Raw genomic sequence first — 19866 nt, forward strand, 5'->3', positions numbered from 1 at the left:
TGCTGCAAAGGCCTAGATTACCATGTTTATCGTGGAGAACTGTGACCAAGATGGTGACATTTACAATGATGACAATTACTCTAATAATTGGATTATGTTGAAACATAAAGCCTTTTTCCAAAAGTATAGGAAAGGTGGGAGAGGGGAAGTTGAACAGGGAACTTGTACGATTAAAAAGCATGATTGAGGGTTTTTTCTGATAGATTTCAATAAAAGTGGATCAGCTCAGATTGGTTGTAGCATCCCTTCACAGAGACAGTGCAGACCATCCGATCAAAAGACACATCATAGAGAACTCTGCCTCGAACTGAACGATCCATTGGCAGCCTAGCACCTGTGGTTTTGGGAGAGTATCAGAGGAAAGTGATGAACCAGATAATGATTGTTTTGGGGGCATAGTGAACCTTACAGCCATACACATTGAAGGACACAGAGAGGTCCACAAGATGGCAGTGACGGCGCTCACCGCCTGAAATTTCGAAGCCGAAGAAGTACAAGGGGGGGGGGGGGGGGGGGAAAGCAACATCTCATGACGTAGAAATACAGCGCCACAGGAGCTAGTACTTCAGCTAGCTTCATTAGCTTACGTTTCCTAAGGTTACTGACAGCTCCCCAGCTCATGTTGGCGGACGTTCTCTGTGGTTAGATGGTTTAGTCCCCACCGACAGTCGGTATGGCAGAGGAGGAGGGTTTATCAGCGACCCTTCTGACAGAGGGAATGAAACACAGCGATGGCGGCTTCGTAGCCCCTGACGGTTTATGCTGGGTGTCGGTGCTGTCCTGTCTGCTGCTCGCCTGCTCGTATGTTGGGAGTCTGTACGTGTGGAGGAGTGACCTGCCGAGGTGAGCCGGAGATAACACAGTGTGCTCTCATTGCACCTTACTGTCTTTCCATGATTCATCGTGATTTTGTCCATTCCGACTGTTATGTATTGAAACCAATGTTTGTGGCACGTCACTAAATGGGTCCAGTCTCATTTTTTATTCTGTTAGTTGTGGAAGTGATCACTGGCGGACAGCCCCCCTCTGAGCATGTGCTCCTCACAGGTTATGACAGACACTGTTAGCGCCGCCCTGTGGCCAGCCAGCGGTTAGCCGCTTCAAACCCTTGAAGCGGCTGCATCCGTGTCTGGACTAAGTGCAACCCCTATGGTGCAACCACATACGCACACACGCACACAAATCAGAACGGTATACATTGGAGGCATGTACTATTCTTTTATGTCACCAGTTTTTTTGGTTAGAATTTTCTTAAAGGTACAAACAGAACTGTAGTAGCAGTAACATCAAATTACTCAAATCAAGTTTTTGACTAACTATTGTATATTTCATTAGTTTGAAGCAATTATGAATAAATATATAAATTAAACATCAGAAATATTTTGACATTATTCTGTGTAACGCTGCATTTATAAATATATGAATGTTCTGGGAGGGGGGAGTAAAGTCCTTTGTTTTGCAAAATAGTTGTCATATATCTTACACCAGGCATGCAAAGAGATGCAATGCTTAACTTGTTATTTGTTACAATGCAAGCTATTTTTAAGATCATTAACCAAATGTCGAATTATCAGAAAACAAGCCTGTGCAACATCACTTATTACGGCACATACGCTTTTGTCCATGTCAGGGATAGAGACTTCCCCTTTACATCCTTGCCTTGGCGAGACATTTTTAAAGACATTTTAATTTCGAAAAATGTTTTTTTTCTTTAGTGACAGTAAAACCCACAAGTGATACAACATTACCAACACTGCAGAGTGCTGTAAATGCTGTTAGTCCTGCAGTCAGAGATGACTTCTGGACTTCAATCTCCAAACTCGTTTCCGACATGGACTGCTGGTAAAATCCAGAGAATTTGCTACGGCGTTTACCCACAGTTGGCCTTTCACACATGCACAAAGCAGCAGGTGGTTCTGCTCACAACAGCATCAAATTATCTGCATTATTTAGCTGAGAGGTGGAGCAGCCGGGTGCAGCAGGCATTAATTCCACTGCGGAGATCACATGATTTTCTTACACAGACAGCTCTTATCACCACAAACTCTCAGACATCTGCGTCAGTGTCTACTTGTATGACACCACTTTTTCACCAGTTTTAAAAAAAATATTTTTACATCTGTCACGTGTTGGAAGCTGCATCTTCAACCCCCCAACTCAAATGCGGCGAATCCAGAGAGGGATCGCCCCACTGTTTTCAATATCCTAGGGCTAGGTGGAGAAAGTCTGCAGATAATCCAGAGCCTCTCATTTAGACTTTTGCAATCACACATACATCTCTTCTGGAGAAATTAAGAAAGAGGAGTTCAGTGCATGTCTAAAAAGCAGCTAGTGTGTTGGTGTTAAAAACTGAGTGGTCTTGTAATTCAGTGTCAGTGATAACAAGTGAATGCCTTCATGTCCAAAAGTTCTGAGTTGGGATCCCACTCACTCCCGATTTGGCCAAGTCAACAAACTCATTGCCATGGAAATACAGCAAAAAACTAAATTTCAAGAAACTCAAATATCAAATGGCACCACTTCATACCCGGATAAACATAACTTTACATTTATATCTTGACAAATATCCAAATGTTTTGTTTGTCTAGTCCTGCTCCAGAAATGAAATGATAACAAACAGATGGATGGATAGGCATGCAGGGTTTCCCCCAGAAAACTTGCTAAGCCTGGTGGTAGGGCTGCTAGAAGGCACCCGCGGGGGGTTAAAAAGATACTTTGATATCTTTTTGAGTTGCACTGCTGACTTAACTTATAAGCCCTCTTTTTTATTTATTTTTATCACGTTGGAGTTGCTAGTTTAAACCTACAGTTTTGCACTTTAATATTTGAGCCTTTGTTTACATTTTGTTTTGTGCTGCATTATATGGTGACATACAGTTTGTTGTTATCAAAATAAAATTAACTGAATTGAAATGGTCAATTTGATTTTTTTGGAGGAAAATAAATCGTTTAGATTAATCGACTAATCGAGAAAATAGTCGTCAGATTAATCGATAGTGGCAGCCCTACTTAATATTAAAAAAAATTCAAGTTTGCTGTGAACATAGCAGTCAGGCCTCTTATTTCAGAAACAATGAACCGTAACAGTTTGGTTACCAATAAAAGATAAGCGTACTACTTCTTTGCTTTCAGCCAGCTACTCAAACAGACAAGCAACAAAATAACAAACAAACAAAATACACAGGCAAGTGTCGGCCTACTTTGAAATAAATTAAACACAGAACTTTGTAGGGCTATTTGAGTCCTCCCCATATTTGTGGAAAATGTATGAAATAAGAAGTACCCTATTTTTAAATAAATAAAACCAAATAGCTGCAGCCTAATCGTGTAACGGACTAGGTTTTTGTTTATGTTCGGTTTTGACTTATGTTCAGTAAAACACTGTGTTGAAGGAGCGTTCTGATGTCTGAGGGTCAGTGAAGGCGACGTATGTTCAGTAAAACACTGTGTTGAAGGAGCGTTCTGATGTCCGAGGGTCAGTGAAGGCGTCTGGGTGGGACATGTGACTGTTTGGACCAATAGGATGGTTGCTTGGGGATCGGGGCTCAATGAGGAAGTGAAGTGTTGTTGATGTGCGCGAGTGACGGATTTATTTTTTTTTTTTTAAATAAAAAAAACATGCGACGCTTAGCCTGGCCGGGGGGGGGAGTAAAGCCTGGTGGCCCGCCAGGCCTATACATAGGGCCCTATGAAATCCGTTTTGTTTTTTTCCAAATTCCGTTTTGTTTTTTTCCAGATTCCGTTTTTTCCGTTTTCATTTTCATGAATTCCGTTTTTACACTTTAAGCTATTTAAATCATCAGAACGAGTGTCAAATAAGTGCGAACGAATACATTTATTAAAACATCACAACATTGCACTGTTTTCAGTGCTTCAAATAAGAACATTACATAAATAATAAAGTGCTTATAAACTTTTCACATTGTCCTTAAAGTGTAAAAAATGCATAACTGAGGACTTGAGGACCCTTTTTGTAACAATAACAAGTGCTTATAACCTGTCCTTCATTTTAACAAATCATAACTGTGAATAAAAACATTTAGTCAAAGCACTGTTTGAAGAATACATCAAACCAGGGGACAAACAATGCAGAATTAAATTAAACCTTAACCTGCAATAATTTTAATTTAAAACGGCAGTCATGTGTTGATCAAACACTCGAGGCAGGTGAGTCTGGCGGAGGCTGCTGGCATTTTGGGGGAGCGCTCCTCCGTGTTTACAGTGTTTGACTAGAAACGGGCGTAACTTTTTTAGCTTCTCAAGGGGGATGTCAGATGCGGCGCACACAGCCAATAAACTCTACGGCTACGGCTTTCACTGTTTTTTAGATGGATTTTTGACTTCAAGTGGTCATCGCACGTATCTTTTCTTTTCCAATCAATAGTATGTTGGCATACTCGGCAAAACAGCTGATTACCTGAGTGATAAAATTGTTTCGGGTATTGTTCCGCTCTGAATTTTGGGGTTAAAACCGAATTATTAAGCTTTTTGGAAGTTTTAGGCATTTCCGCGGTCAGCCGCGGGCGCTTCAACTTCTTGTTAGGAGCGGGGGCGGGACCTATTGTTTGCATCCCCGCTAACTAGGCTGGAGTGGTGGACCGGGTGTTTTTAGCATTGTTTTGGGAGTGACTGCTAAACATTCAGTGAGGTTAATGTCACCTGTATTGTTTCCCTTTCTCTCGAAACTGAATTTCACCAGAATAATGGCGAATTCCGCTGCATTCCGTGTTAACAGTAGATTCCGTTTTTATTGTCCGATTCCGTGATTCCGTCCGCGTTTTCGTTATCGCGGAAATCATAGGGCCCTATATACAGCACTGGGGGAAACCCTGGGCATGCTTCACATCACTACATCCTCTCACATCACAGGCCAGGGAGATGATGCAGAAAGTTTCCTGGTTAATCCTGCCTAGATTAACCGTGTGATTTAGACAGTCACTTGCAGGATGGAAATCCTCATTTGTTGTGTGATATTGTGCCACTGTCCATTTCCCCTAAACCTTAACAAAAAACGTCGAATTCCTCATGCCCTTAGCAGAAACGAAAATCTGCAACTTTATAGAGGCTAAAAAGTTATTGTTGTTTTTTCATAACTTTAAATCATTACATTTTTAATAAATGGGCTTATTTGTTTTTTTCTGGAGCAGGAGATTAGTATCACTCTAATGTATGTAGGGTAGATATGTAGCTATACCAGCAGCTGGTTAGCATAAATTTAGCATAAAGACTGGAACCAGGGGGGAAAGATTAGCCTTGCTGTGTTACAAAATACTAATTGTAAAAATAACATGTTGCTGTTTTTTAACTTGGAGCAGTTGCCCAGAAACCACCAAAGAATCCAAGAAGATGTAGGTCCAGCACGAGAAATAGTTATTTGGACATATGGGGAGTAGATATGCCAAAGTAAGAGTACTCTGATGGAGAATTATCTGTAGGAGAAAAGCATGTCAGGGCTGGTTTAAGTACATGTCAATTCTGAGTGGTTTCTGTTCACTTGTGTCAGCTGCTCTTGTTGTGTTGTGATGAGTGTGTGATGATTGTCTCCACTGTTCCATTCTCAGGGATCACCCTACCGTGATTAAGAGACGCTTCACCAGTGTCCTGATTGTGTCGGGTCTTTCACCTCTCTTTGTGTTGGCATGGAGAGAATTCACAGGTGTCAGGGTGAGTCAACTGGCCTTTGTCTGTATATTCAAGTCTAACACCTGAAGATTAAATCAATATATTCTTAATATCCATATGTACTGTTGTGTCATGTTGCTCTCCAACACATCAGCTGCTGTATTATCAGACAGAGCCTGGCTTACTTTATTTATTGGTTATGTGTGTATTTGTGTTTGTCAGACTGACTCATCGTTATTTGCTCTCATGGGGATCCGGATTGAAGGCCTCATTCCTGCCATCATACTTCCTCTGGTGCTCACCATGGTAAGAAACACTACTTCCACAATGTTGATGATATACAGTTAGGTCCATAAATATTTTGACATTGACACAATTTTCATAATTTTGGCTCTGTAACCCTACAATGGATTTTGAATGAAATAATCAAGATGTGCTTTAAGTGCAGACTTTCAGCTTCAATTTGAGGGTATTTACATCCAAATCAGAACGGTGTAGGAATTACAACTAACAACTTTTATATGTGGCACCCCCCTTTTTAAGGGACCAAAAGTAATTGGACAATTGGCTGCTCAGCTGTTCTATGGCCAGGTGTGTGTTATTCCCTCGTTATTTCATTGACAAGGAGCAGATAAAAGGTCTAGAGTTCATTTCAAGTGTGGTATTTGTGTTTGGAATCTGTTGCTGTCAACTCTCAATATGAAGTCCAAAGAGCTGTCACTATCAGTGAAGCAAGCTATCATTAGGCTGAAAAATCGAAACAAACCTATCAGAAAGATAGCAAAAACCTTAGGTGTGGTCAAATCAACTGTTTGGTACATTCTCAAAAAGAAAGAACGCACTAGTGAGCTCAGCAACACCAAAAGAACCGGAAGAACAAGGAAAACAACTGTGGTGGTTGACAGAATAATTATTTCCCAGGTGAAGAAAAACCCCTTCCCAACAGTTGGCAAGATCAAGAACACTCTCCAGGAGGTAGGCGTATCTGTGTCAAAGTCAACAATCAAGAGAAGACTTCACCAGAGTAAATATAGAGGGTTCACCACAAGATGTAAACCATTGGTGAGCCTCAAAAACAGGAAGACCAGATTAGGGTTTTAAAAAAAACATCTAAGAGCCTGTACAGTTTTGGAACAACATCCTATGGACAGATGAGACAAAGATCAACTTGAACCAGAATGATGGGTAGAGAAGAGTATGGAGAAGGGAAGGAACTGCTCATGATCTAAAGCAGGGATGCCCAATACGTCGATCGCGAAGGCAGTGTGGGTCAATCGCACAACTGGACAAGAGGCAGTCACGTGGACGCTCCGGCGCACGTACCCACTTTTTTTGTTTTTGCCGCAGCCGCCACACCCCCCGCCCTGGACGATGTTGCGAACGTCATCCGGGGCGGGCTGCTTGTCACGCCAGGTTCAAAGCGGACGCGGAAGCGACGCCTAAGCACCGCGCCGCATTAATCCCTAAAGCGCCGGCGCTGGGCTGTTCACACTGTACGCTGAAGCGCCGCGCTAATAATGTCACATACTTTTGCTGTAATCAGCCTGTAGTAAAAACGGCATTTAATCATTTTTTTCAAGCATATACTTACTTGTTGCTCCAACATCAACAGCCCAACATGTGTCTTCTTTGGCTCATATGTGCTGAGGATCATACAGCTGACTGTACTTCTCCACTTAAATTATTAATTTAATGTCATCCATCTTCAAGAACTTCTCCGCTGTTTGCTATGTCGGGTGTGGAGGGTAAATTACGTATTCTCCACTCAAACCTATGTGGAGAATACGTAGCCCCCCCCTCTCTCTCTCTCTTTTTATCTATATGGCTGCTTGTGGCTGGGCAGAGGGGGACATTTAATAATGTGATTGGTAAAATTGGTAAAATTGAATCTCCAGGACAACAGAAGGGGAATACAAACTATGGGATGCATATTTCATCATTTATATCATATAAAATATAAAATATGTTATCAATATTGTTTAAAATCATTTTTCAGTGTGTTTCCTGGCGCGAAAAAAGAGGGGGTACGTGCGGGGGGGGGGGGGGGGGGGGTAGATCTTGTTGAGCTGGTCATTTCAAGAGTAGCTCACAAGCCTATAAAGTGTGGGCTAGGGCTGCTCGATTATGGAAAAAATCATAATCACGATTATTTTGGACAAAAACGAAATCACGATTATTTAAACGATTATTAATGTGGCCTTATTTTGTTTAATGACTAACCGGAAGTACCAGTCACTTCCGGTTCCGGTAAGCACGATTACGGCTGCGTGTCTCATTCCTCTGTGAAACCATGCAGGATATCGGTGCCTGGTTATTCAAACCCTTAATGATGGCAACATTAACACTCTCCTTAAAAACACTTTGTAACTGAGAACTTTGAAATTTCCTCTCAATATTAAATGTCCCCATCTGCCCCCCCCCCCCCCCCCACTACAAGCACACAGAGAGAGACAGAAAAAGAGGGGTGGGGGGGCTATGAGGACCATCATCATTTACCCCCGAACCCCGACATTGAACGGGTCAAGCGGAGAATCGCGAGCTGACCCGCGAGGGTCCGGTGAGAACAGCCGGGCGGCTGCGCGCTGGAGAATGGACGCTGCGCAGCCGCTACACTGTGTGGTGCTGCTGCTCGGAATCGAAAAGTCGATCAGACGGGGCTGCCCTCCTTCTGCCATTTTCCACTCGCGCTATTTTTTAAATACCTCCGGTCCCCACACACACAACTCGCCTCCTTCACTTCACAGCTGCTGGAGAGTGAGTGCCAGTCAGCGGGGGGGCGCTGAATGCTCCGGGGGAGGGACTGAATTGCGCATGCGCGTCTCTTTAAAAAAAAATGCCAAATAATCGTTTCAACTCGATTATAGTAGTTTGGAGATCGTTTGACCCAATAATCGTAATCACGATTATATTTCGATTAATTGAGCAGCCCTAGTGTGGGCACCCCTGATCTAAAGCATACCACCTCATCAGTGAAGCATGGTGGAGGTAATGTTATGGCTGCCAATGGAACTGGTTCCCTTATATTTTTTGATTGTGTGACTGCTGATAAAAGCAGTAGGATGAATTCTGAGTGTTTCGGGAAATATTATTTGCTCATATTCAGCCAAATGCTTCAGAATTCATTGGACAGTGCTTCACAGTGCAGATGGACAATGACCCGAAGCATACTGCGAAAGCAACCAAAGAGTTTTTTAAGGCAAAGAAGTGGAATGTTCTGCAATGGCCAAGTCAATCACCTGACCTGAATCTAATTGAGCATGCATTTCACTTGCTGAAGACAAAACTGAAGGGAAAATGCCCCAAGAACAAGCAGGAACTGAAGACAGTTGCAGTAGAGGCCTGGCAGAGCATCACCAGGGACGAAACCCAGCGTCTGGTGATGTCTATGGGTTCCAGACTTCAGGCTGTCATTGACTGCAAAGGATTTGCAACCAAGTATTAAAAGTGACAATTACATTAATGATTATGTTAGTTTGTCCAATTACTTTTGGTCCCTTAAAAAGGGGGTGCCACATATAAAATGTGTTCACCTGATTTGGATGTAAATACCCTCAAATTAAAGCTGAAAGACTGCACTTAACACACATCTTGATTGTTTAATTTCAAATCCATTGTGGTGGTGTACAGACAAAAATTTTGTAAATGTCCAAATATTTATGGACCTAACTGTATGAAGGTGTTCTAAAGACGAGCCTCCAAACAAAAGCAGAGCTGGACCCCCCCTATACGCCTTCTACGTGTGTTCTGCAAATTAAGCAAGGCCTCGCTTCCCCCTCGTATCAAAGCAGATGTCTGGGTGTAATGTAAGTGTTAGCCACGTGCTGTGCAGTAACTGTGTGCTACTGTGTGCAGACGCTGGGCAGCACCTGCCAGTACTTGGTGGTCGATAGCAGGCGATGCAATTAAGGTACATCTGTAAATGATTAAACTACATAAAATATCCCTGGTTGCACCATTATTATTATTATTATAATCACTGTACACAGTGTTTATGTCATTCATGATTCATTATAGCCCTAATAACCTAAGCACTATCTTCAAGCATAGCCATTTGATCTCTATCAGGAGGCATAATTCTTATTTCATCTACTTTTATGTTTTTTATGACACTGGCTAGAGCAAGAGTAATTTCTTGTACTATTAAACTAACAAAAGGCCGTCTGTGGTCTTGTGTGTCCCTGGTATTGGTATTAGCAAAACAGCTACAACTATACCCCTGAAACTCTGTGTGCTTTGGGCATGTAGCTTTGAGAGAGGGCCGAAGGGAAGTTTAGCCTACTCTTGCTAGTTCTTCCAGGATCCCTAACCCTAGCTTTAATGACCTCCCTGAACTGTGCGACACAAACACTGCTGCTGCTCCAACTTCTGTCCTTGTGGATTAATGGACAAAATAAGCAGCCAAACCACATCCTGTTTTAATTAGATAACCGCAATGTATCCTCTCCATGTCAGCTCATGCACTATCTTTGCCTCACATCTCTCCCTGTGAGTCAGAAATAGATCAGGATAGATGTACAAATAGATTTGTTTAGACAAATAGATTTTTTTAGACAAATGTATTCGTTTAAACGTTATCCTATTAATTAATCCATAAATCTATCCATCTCTTGCTTCTATCAGTAATACATTGAGTACTTTGCTCTAATGGTAAAAAATGATAAATTATACATATGATAATAATTATATTATAGTTTGGTTCTTTGATGTCTCAGATGACAAATCCTGTCTAAAGATAGAACCTGTGTGTGTGCTGCAGGTCCTGTTCTTGGGCCCCCTTATGCAGTTGGCCATGGATTGTCCCTGGAGCTTCATGGATGGGATCAGGGTAGCCTTTGGTGAGATAGCCAGCATGATGTGAATGATTTCAATTAATTTAAGATTTCCACCCATCTAAACAACGTATGAAATATGTCAGTGAACTTTAATTAAGCGCTTTCTTTAGAACAGAGGAAACAACCTGCTGCCGTGTCTCTGTCCTCCTGCAGACCCGTGTTTCTGGACGTTGTGTTTCAATGACATGCGCTGGTTGAGGAATCAGGTGGTTGCACCATTGACAGAGGAGCTTGTCTTCAGGGCCTGCATGCTGCCCATGTTGGTGCCGTGTGCTGGCCCTTCTGTGGCCATTTTCACCTGCCCTCTCTTCTTTGGAGTAGGTGAGTGATAAAAACAGCAAAGTTTAATACAGCAGGGCCACATCCTAAAAGACCCTTTATCAACATGGTAAAATATAGATTTGACAAAGCATTAAAAAAATTGCACTAATCATTACTTTTATACTATATAATGTCACTTTCATGGTGGACACAACATTTATTTTCTTCTCCTTACTCTAAAATTCCTCCCAGTTTGAAGTCAGTGTTTTGATTTTGTCTCTACTGTGGTTCAAATGAGTGAAGAATATTTGAGTCATATTCTTTACGTGACGCTAAAAATGTCATTCTTCATGAATGCTGATAATGCTCTTTGTCTGCTCGGTGTATACAAGCAACTGTTTTCTAACACACAAGCCATATTAGGTTTGATTTATCGAATGATGTCAAAGTTTTCTACATATTGTGCTGCTAGCAAGGAGCCAAAAAAACAATGCAGCTTTGATCCATACTTGATGTTCACATTATGTGATGAACCAACTGTGGGTCTAAGTGCTCCTCAGAACACTGTCTTGTTCTCAAGTTTTTATTCTGCTCAAATGCCAAATCATGTTGCTGCACTTGCTCTCTAATACTGTCGTCTTGCAGCTCACTTTCACCATGTGATCGAGTTGCTGAGGTTCAGACAGGGAACGCTGTCAGGAATCTTCCTCTCTGCAGGTGAGAACTTGTGTTTAATGGATGCAGCTTATTCATTGGGGCTGTGTCACATGGGCTGACTGGGTGATGCAGTGAGTAGGAAGAAGCTGATGAACTTTCCTTTGTTTGGTCAACACCAGGGTTCCAGTTTTCCTACACAGCGGTGTTTGGGGCCTACACTGCCTTTATCTTCATCAGAACAGGTGAGGAGCTTTCATTTACATCTGACACGGTAAGTGATTTGTAGGGGAGTGAGGGCGGATGCCATCCAGTTCAAAACAAAAGGCGTTTTCAGACATATCTTGCAGAGTAACTCCAGAGAATTGGGTCCGGACGGTCTCCGCAGTTTGCCTTTCACACATGCACAATGAAGAGGTTGTTCTCTGCTCAGACACGTTCCCAACCACAACAAACTCTTCGCAGGGATTCAGGTGGAAAAAGTCCACAGACACTGCAGAGGCTCTCACTCGGACATTTGTGTTCACTCATTTACATCCTCTTTAGATAATGGGGAGGATCTCTGGAGTTCAGTGCATGTCTGAAAGCAGCTAAGATGACAACAAAAACACCCAAATTAATAACAACTCTGAGTAAAAATTCTTATGAGGACACATTGTTTTAAGTACAGCATTCATCGAGTTAAGTCAGCACTTTGCAGTTAGGCATTAAGTCAAACCCACCTTCTTCCTGTTTGTTTTAGGTCACCTGATTGGCCCGGTCCTCTGCCATTCCTTCTGCAACTACATGGGTTTCCCGGCCGTCAGCACAGCCCTGGAGCACCCCCAACGCATCATCGTCCTCTCCTCCTACCTGCTGGGGGTCCTCCTCTTCTTCTTCTTCCTCTTCCCCTTCACTAACCCCTTCTACTATGGCCTCCCCACACCAGTCTGCACCCTTACCTCCTACCCCAGCTCCCTCTGCCTCTCCTGATACTTGCCCCCCACCCCCACCCCACCCCACGCACACTTGATGAAACAGTCCAGTGTTTTTTGCCAAGTTAGAGATCAGCTCCGGTCCTGTGGGGGCTGACGGCGCTAGCCATGTGGGCATATTTGTCATGGAGAGGTGAGGAACTCTGTAGCCCTTTACTGAGGTCTATGGACCCTCGATATGTCAACACATTTACATGACATATTTCAATGAATCAGCTGATCAGCTTACACAGAATGGCTCATTTTGAGTAGGTTGGATTCATGTTGCTGTGATTGAACCGGAGACTGTCGATTCTAAGGACTGTTGTTCTGTGATTGTTGGGCTATGATGCCACCCTGAATTGATTGTAGTGTAGATATATACGCAGCATTGAAGGACCATTCCTCCTCAGATTCTCTTACTCGTAAATATCACCAGTTTGTGACGAAGCATCAGTATGTACCAATTCAGTGTACTATTTATCAACTCAATCTGCCTCATCTTTTTAAAGGATAATTCTGGTTTATTCACATGTTGAATTTATTTTCATCGTTTAAAGTATTGGCTTGTAGAAACTGTACCAAAAAAAAGCTTCAAAGCTGAGCAAGTTCTTTGTTTCAGGTTTTAGTTCACACTGGGTTATTTTCATATGTATTTTTTTGCAATTAGCCTGGTGAGCTAATGATCAGTAATGAATTAAGTAAATAAAATGTAGCTTCATGTCTCAGGTTGGGTTTGGGGTTTAAATTTGGCAGTACCAGTCAGGCTAAATTGGATCTAATAGAAGTGGGTGTAGGCTGGTGGAGGCTGGGTTTGTTATCAGCTTTGTGCTCCTGTTGAAATAAAGCCAGAATTATCCTTCAGCTCCCTTTTGAGGAAGACATGGAAATTGTTGCTTTCAGCTGCCGGTTGTTTAAGAAATAGTTGTTCCAGCAAAGACAGTGAGAGTCACAACAATCGCTACACACATTATAAAACTCTGCAGAAATAGGCTGCACTGCATTCTGGTCTACAGATGCTCATGGGGATGTTCTGAGTCTTGTTCATCAGCCAATAATCCCGCTGTAGCTGCACTGGAGCAACAGGGAAATAAGAAAAATACACTATTTGGCTAAATGGTTCGGTTATAATAAGTTGTTTTTAATGTTATGCTTTTAGCCATTACATTTCAATTCATTGTTTTTTTCTTAATCTGAATTCAAACTCCAAGACGTTGCTGTTGACTCGACCATTGTTTAGTGAAGAGACTTATTAACGGTCATTTATATATCTATGCATGTTTCAGTGCTGGTTGTTGGTGAAGGCAGGTGATAGTTTATGGTGGGCTGGGGGGGTAATTGTTATACTGCGTAAAACATACTCTGTTGAAGTGCATACTTTGAACAACCACTCTTAGGTACCAATCCAAGCAGGCAGTGTACTCCTAGTGTTGTTTAGTGTGTGTTCTGTTGCTGCCTCATAGTGACACTAACTAATTCTCACTCTTGGATTATGTTAGTGGCCCAGTCACACCACTACACAAGTCAGTATTTGCATTTATCCTACTGAGTACCACTTCGTAAATTCACACTGTTCATCACCTGAAACCTCTTTGCTGGCACTGAGTACGGCTGGATTAGCAGTTTATGTCGGATGATATAAATAAATGCATATGTGGATATAATAATTGATGCCACTTATGATATGTGTTTGGTTGGAACAAACAGTTTAGTGTGGTTCATTTGAGCTGTTACGAAAGCCGCAAATCAACCATTGGTGCTAATCAACTGGATGCTCAATCACTGAAAATTGTGTATTGTGCTTCTATCCTCCTTGGACTTTGGCAATTCATTAAATCAATGAAGAAGTTTGTGACCAAATGTTTGTCACGGTTCAGACCGAAATAACAACAGGTGTGAAAGTGTGTAAAACAACAGTATTAACTGAGGCAGGTCCTGGTTTGTTGCTCAAACCTCTGCTGGAGAATGCCAGTTTGGCATCTGTGAAGTAGTCTGGAACCCATCTGTTCATTTTCCATTTTCAAGGGTGTTTTCGACAGTTGCGGAACAGACCTACAACAACCAATCAAAACATCGAAAAATGTTATGTACAGCAGCATGGCAAACTTCAACTACAGACATCAAGGTCAGCAGTGCTCCCACTGGTCACTCCCTTTTCAGTTACCAAGCCCACTCCATTTTAGAAAAATGTAGTGTTTGGGCCACCAGTTTCAAAACAGATGGAAATCGGTCCTGAGTGGGAGACCCATCAGCCAGGGTGAATAGACCTGAGGTTACTGATTTAACTGGTTTCAAGACTAGGAGAATGCTGCCTTTTAATCAAAATTATAAAATAAACATTATTTAAGAAAAAAAGAAGACAGGAGTAAAAGTTGTCTCCTCCATTTCTGCGTTTTGAGTATCTCCAAATCATTTTGTTGTGTGCCTGTTTTTGGGATGACTGGGCACTGACAACTTTAGGTAATATATTTTCAGACATGGTAAGTTTCTGTGTTTGTGTCTTTCAACAGAGTATGTTTTGGTCTTAAAGCTGGATATTCTTTTTGCTTATCAATCTCAAGCAGAGGACCTTTGAGGTATCTAAGTCTTGATGACTTATAGCATTTTCTACTTGTTTTTTTAATACATTCCTTACATCTTTGGAACAGGAGCTTACCGTTTCTAAACCAGTCGCTCTTCAAATGTCGATTTCTACATCTGTAGATTTACAAGATGTAATCCTGGCTACTTCTCCAGTTCTCTTATGCTTTAGTTATGTATTACTAAGTGTATGAGAATTTTGAGTGGTCATCAAGACTAGAAAAGCGCTATATAAATATAAAACCATTGACCATATGAGGTGTATTTAAATAGAGACAACAATGGTCCAAACAATGCATTGCATGCAGCTGATTCTTCTTTTAAGAGGCAGGAAAAGGCTCATTGCTTTACTAGAAAAAAAGCACTAGATAGAAATTTATAATCAATGAATTTCTGACTAACAGGATTTCAATAATCCATGACCTGGGTTTTGTTTTAATAGTTGTGACCACCATTAGCATCAGTTCAGAGCACATTTGTAGCTGCAGTTCTAACTGACCAACAGGGCAGCAACACAGCTGATCAAACAAACTCTGACTAAATCCACTTTGGTGTCAAAATGATCTAACCTCAAAACCTAACCTGGACTTTTGCACTTTGCAACACAAGTTTTGCCATTATTTTCCCCGCGAACAGTTTTGATACCTGACTTAAAAGTCAGCTGGCAGAGTCGGCACAGAATTCACATTCATGGTACCACTGTATGTGACATTGTGGCAGCAATCGCTCTGTCCAAAAATGCAGTTTGAGTTCCCCTACTGTTTCGCTTAGAGCATCCAGGTTCTGAATTAGTGATAAGGAATCTTTTTCTAATTAATAACCATTTGGATTTTTCTAAAACCTGACAAGGCTAAATTATTGAACACATTATTTGTGTCTTCTTTAAGACAAACAAACACTTTAGGCAAATTATACTTTGTCTGGTTCTAGCAGCTTCACAATTACCTGGAGGCTGAAGGATCCCTGTCCCTAGTCCAACATAGGTTATTGGGAGATATTTGTATCTTCAGTCCACTCCCTGCACTTTCCAACAGATCTTAAGAGCTGAGGCTTGCAGTGCTTAACACCGCTGACTGTTCAGATGTGCCAGCCTTTTCCACCACATTGTTATGCACTTGGCACTTTTAAAAGCTGTGACCACTGCAAACACGTTTGGCTTGTACTTTGGGGATTGAGCAGCCCAAGAGATGTATGTATAGCTTTATATGTTGCCAACATGCTGTATTATCATGCATACATGGTGTGCAAGGCAACCCCCATGTTTTTTAATATCTAAGCTGCTTTGCTGAGAAGCCTTATATTCTTTTAAGGCTTTTTAATAGTGCATGCAAATAACAATTTGCTTTAGGAACTTTTACCCAGAGTAAAGTTTCTGAACAGTTCTTGGGAAAATAAAGTTCGTGGAAATTTTGGTAGAAAAGCACCCAATAAACCGAGTCTATCCTTTAATGTGTCAAATTGGCAATCTGTTCAATTGCAGTGACTCCTACGCCTCAGGTTACAAGTTAACAGGTGACATCAGATTTATTGTTCTGGTAGTTGGTAAATGTAGTGATGAGTCCAGACTGACTCAAAGCATAGACCACATTGTTTGGTATCATGGCTCACTGCCCACAGTCCTTAATTTGTTCACTTGTTATCTTATTTTCATAGTCTATCATTAAATGTCATCAGAACTAACTTTAAAACAAAATTGGTCTCAATAGTAAAAGATGAGCGCTCATTTTCACTTTTGTTTTTGCATTGGCAGCATTGAAATTTGACCAATTACAGTTGTATGCATTTGGCGCCTGTGCTGTCTTGTGAGGTCTCAAAATGCATCACTGGCTAATTGAATTGAATAGTTTTAATTTTGCTGAGTAGAGTCGTGGACACAAGCAGCTGTTGAAACAGGAGAATTTAGACATTTGTGATAATTTCTCTATCAGAGCAGCCTAATTTTATTCATTACCTTCTCAATCCACTTATTGTCCTTATCTACAGCTTAGCAGCTTGCTCCTTTTGACGGAAAGAAATCTAAACGCAAAAACAACATAAGCTGTATTCATACTGTGAAGAAGTTAGCTGCTTGGGTATTCAGCAATAAATCATATGTGGGAAGTTTTTGCATTTTATTTGTCTGAAATGCATAGTAATTCATCTGACCAGTTGTCTTTTTGGCAGGTGATAGTTGAAGTTTACAAACCAAGTGAGTTGAACTGTACCTACCTAAATCAGCCAGCAGAGGGCAGCAGAGTACTTTGTGAAAGGGAGAGAAGCTGTCGATTCCATTCTGTTTATCATTCATCCGTCACTGGAGAACCACTTCACGGAAATATTTTAGGAACCCTGTGGTACGACTTACTGAGGCCAGTTTCCTCTTAAACAGATACATTTATTTGAGAGTTTTAGTCCTCCACATGGAACTAAACAACGAAATTGTTCGTGCCAATGTATAATGAAAATTCTAATGAAATTCAAGATGTTTAAATTTATTTGGGGTGTGTGTTGGATTTCAAGAGCAGGGGTGGATACTCTAAATTAATCATAGCGAAATTGAAGTGTTCCTTGGATAGGTGCTATGGTGGTGTGTATTTTGCGAGTGTGAGGTTATTTGAGGGTACCCCCCCAAGAAAATTTTATTTTTTTAATTAAAACCATGCTTTTTTGCTTCATTTTGGACCATTATCATTATAAAAAAAGAAAATGAGCTGTTTGTCACATTACATCGACTTTAGCAAGAAGAAAAGCAAACGGTTCTGGTCACTGAAGAGCTGTGTCCTTAAATTCTCTTCATAAATATGATACTGGGTGATCGCACTGTGCACCATACAAACTAGAAGTGAATGAGAAATGTGCCACTCCAACCCATTCTCCGCTTCTGGCTGTACATGGGTTGTTTCTCAGTAGCCACAATCCAGCTAGTGTAGAAATTGAGTCCTCTCAATATCAATTGCTCAAAACCTTTTTTTCTGTCGGTTCACAGTTTCCAGAACTTCATTCTGAGCTCATCATCTGTGACGGCTTGTTTCTTGACTCTTATGCCAAGTGCATTTCTGCAGTAAAGACGTCAGGAGACATTATGGATTTGGGTTGAAAGATTCCCTGTAGACATGTGAAAGCATTTGCTAACCTTGCAACATTACGACTACTGACAACCCATAATTCAACACTATAAAGACTGTAGTTACACTGGTACTCACGTTTTTGTTAAGCCAACTCTAATGAAAATTGACAGTTGGACTGTACCTTGGAATTGGGTGATCATATTACAATCCAACAGAGACTGACCACATTACCCCTAACCCATGATCTGATTGTCCGAACCTTGAACGAGTGTAAATGCAAGTATGTCATCAATCCACATATTACAACTCCTTGAGTGGAAATGCATTTTAAGTGTCGTGGTTCCATCCCATTGAGGTAGCAGCAAGGCAGCTAACTACTGGTGATGGTGTTTTAAGATTTCAATTTCCCTGTCATTCTCCTTTCAGATGAGGATCTTCTCCCTGTCCCCTTCACTTTCTGAAACGTTCAATGTTCAAGCTTCTCACCAATCAGCTAATATTTTTCTTTTTTTAGTGTTTCCTGCCACTCTCTTAACCTCAGTCATGTAGAGACCTTTGCAAGATGATCGGGATGGAACACTTACCTTCATTGCTGTGAGAAGAAAACCCTATTTATATTGTTCCCAAACTATATACTCAATAGCCAATAATCACACATATGCAGAGAGCAGCATCAGCAGAGACTGCAGAAATTATTTTTGCTAAGCATTTAGCAGCTCTCTTATTTTACTATACAACACTTGCAGGAATAATCATTTGAAATGTGCATTTTCAGAACTTGTGAATATGAATTGTTGGTCTGCTGGTGAAACTAAACTCCACAGATGTTTGTACTGAACACTATATTTTGTAACCAGATCTATTTTGGTGACAGGGTGTACAGATATTTGCATGTATTTTACACTCACTGTGTCACACAATCTGAGTTAGAGAACCATGTTTTAGTACGACAATCTTTTACAGAAACTTTGGAAGTACTGCAAAATATCTATTTGTAAATAAATAACTAAATTTTATATGTGTCAGTGTTGTATTAACTACTTTTGTATTGTGTTGACTTGAAGACTTTCCTAAGCCTTTTCTTTGGCTCTTCATTTGACAATGAACCATTTTCCCTCTACATTTTAATGCTATGTTTTGTCTGCACTACATTGTAGTATTATACCATTTATCTTACAGCAACAGTATTTCATAATTTTGTTTTATTTAAAGGAGACAGGTAATTCAATTATTGTATCGGAGACTAGACATGGAGTCTTTGGTATTTAAACTCTATCTGGATGTAATCATTTGAAGTGGTTTTCATTTGATGAGCTGCACAGGAAAATCCCCTGATGGAGTCCAGATACTGGTAGTGAAAGATGGTGGGAAATGGGCTGTAGGAGGGTGGAGAGCAGAGAAGAGGTAAATTGACTAAGCGTGAACATAGGGTTATTGTATATATTGTATTTATTTTGTATTTCCCATATTCACAATTTGTCTTAACAAGGTGCAACATTCTCTGCCCTTAACCCTCAACCAGAGTCGGGGGGAAGTGAGGGATCTTTCTCTCCCAGGAAGGACAGAAGTGCTATAAATTTCAAGTGTAGACGAGCCCATCAACAAAATAAGAATATTTCCAACATTCATGAGAAAAGACAATGTCTAATATAAATGGAGAGGCGGATCAATGTTTGACATATTTAATCAAAAGAGAAAGTCTGACAGAGATGAAGGTATCAATAATGGTTAGGCATATTGTATATCTAAGATATATCAGAGATAACTCCCCAGTATCGGTGGAGTCAAGGGCGATGCCATCCAGAAAAGCTATATTATTATACGTACGTGAGCCCCGACATTCACAATCGACTCAAAATCAGTTTATTTACACCAAGTTTTACGCCTAAATGTTCACTGTTATCTTCCTCCGGAGCC

The 19866-nt window shown here is 41.0% G+C and overlaps 1 protein-coding gene across 1 annotated transcript; it reads left to right on the plus strand.

Moving 5' to 3' along the window:
• The first annotated feature begins 547 nt into the window (after positions 1-547).
• On the plus strand, positions 548-18965 carry rce1a (Ras converting CAAX endopeptidase 1a). The gene is made up of 8 exons (XM_061095775.1): positions 548-843; positions 5562-5664; positions 5845-5928; positions 10379-10457; positions 10608-10775; positions 11361-11432; positions 11552-11614; positions 12112-18965. The coding sequence occupies exons 1-8, from the start codon at positions 674-676 to the stop codon at positions 12339-12341; spliced, it is 969 nt and encodes a 322-aa protein (XP_060951758.1). The 5' UTR covers positions 548-673; the 3' UTR covers positions 12342-18965.
• The last annotated feature ends 901 nt before the right edge of the window (positions 18966-19866 follow it).

The sequence above is a fragment of the Limanda limanda genome, chromosome 22, assembly GCF_963576545.1.
Source record: "Limanda limanda chromosome 22, fLimLim1.1, whole genome shotgun sequence".
Classification (NCBI taxonomy): Eukaryota; Metazoa; Chordata; class Actinopteri; order Pleuronectiformes; family Pleuronectidae; genus Limanda; species Limanda limanda.

What these genes read in the sequence shown, in the direction of transcription:
- rce1a (XM_061095775.1), top strand. Translation starts at nt 674, where the DNA reads ATGGCAGAGGAGGAGGGTTTATCAGCGACCCTTCTGACAGAGGGAATG. An exon ending in TTCCTCTGGTGCTCACCATG is followed by an intron (nt 5,929 to 10,378) that starts GTAAGAAACACT and finishes TGTGTGCTGCAG; the next exon opens with GTCCTGTTCTTGGGCCCCCT. An exon ending in CCCTCTCTTCTTTGGAGTAG is followed by an intron (nt 10,776 to 11,360) that starts GTGAGTGATAAA and finishes GTCGTCTTGCAG; the next exon opens with CTCACTTTCACCATGTGATC.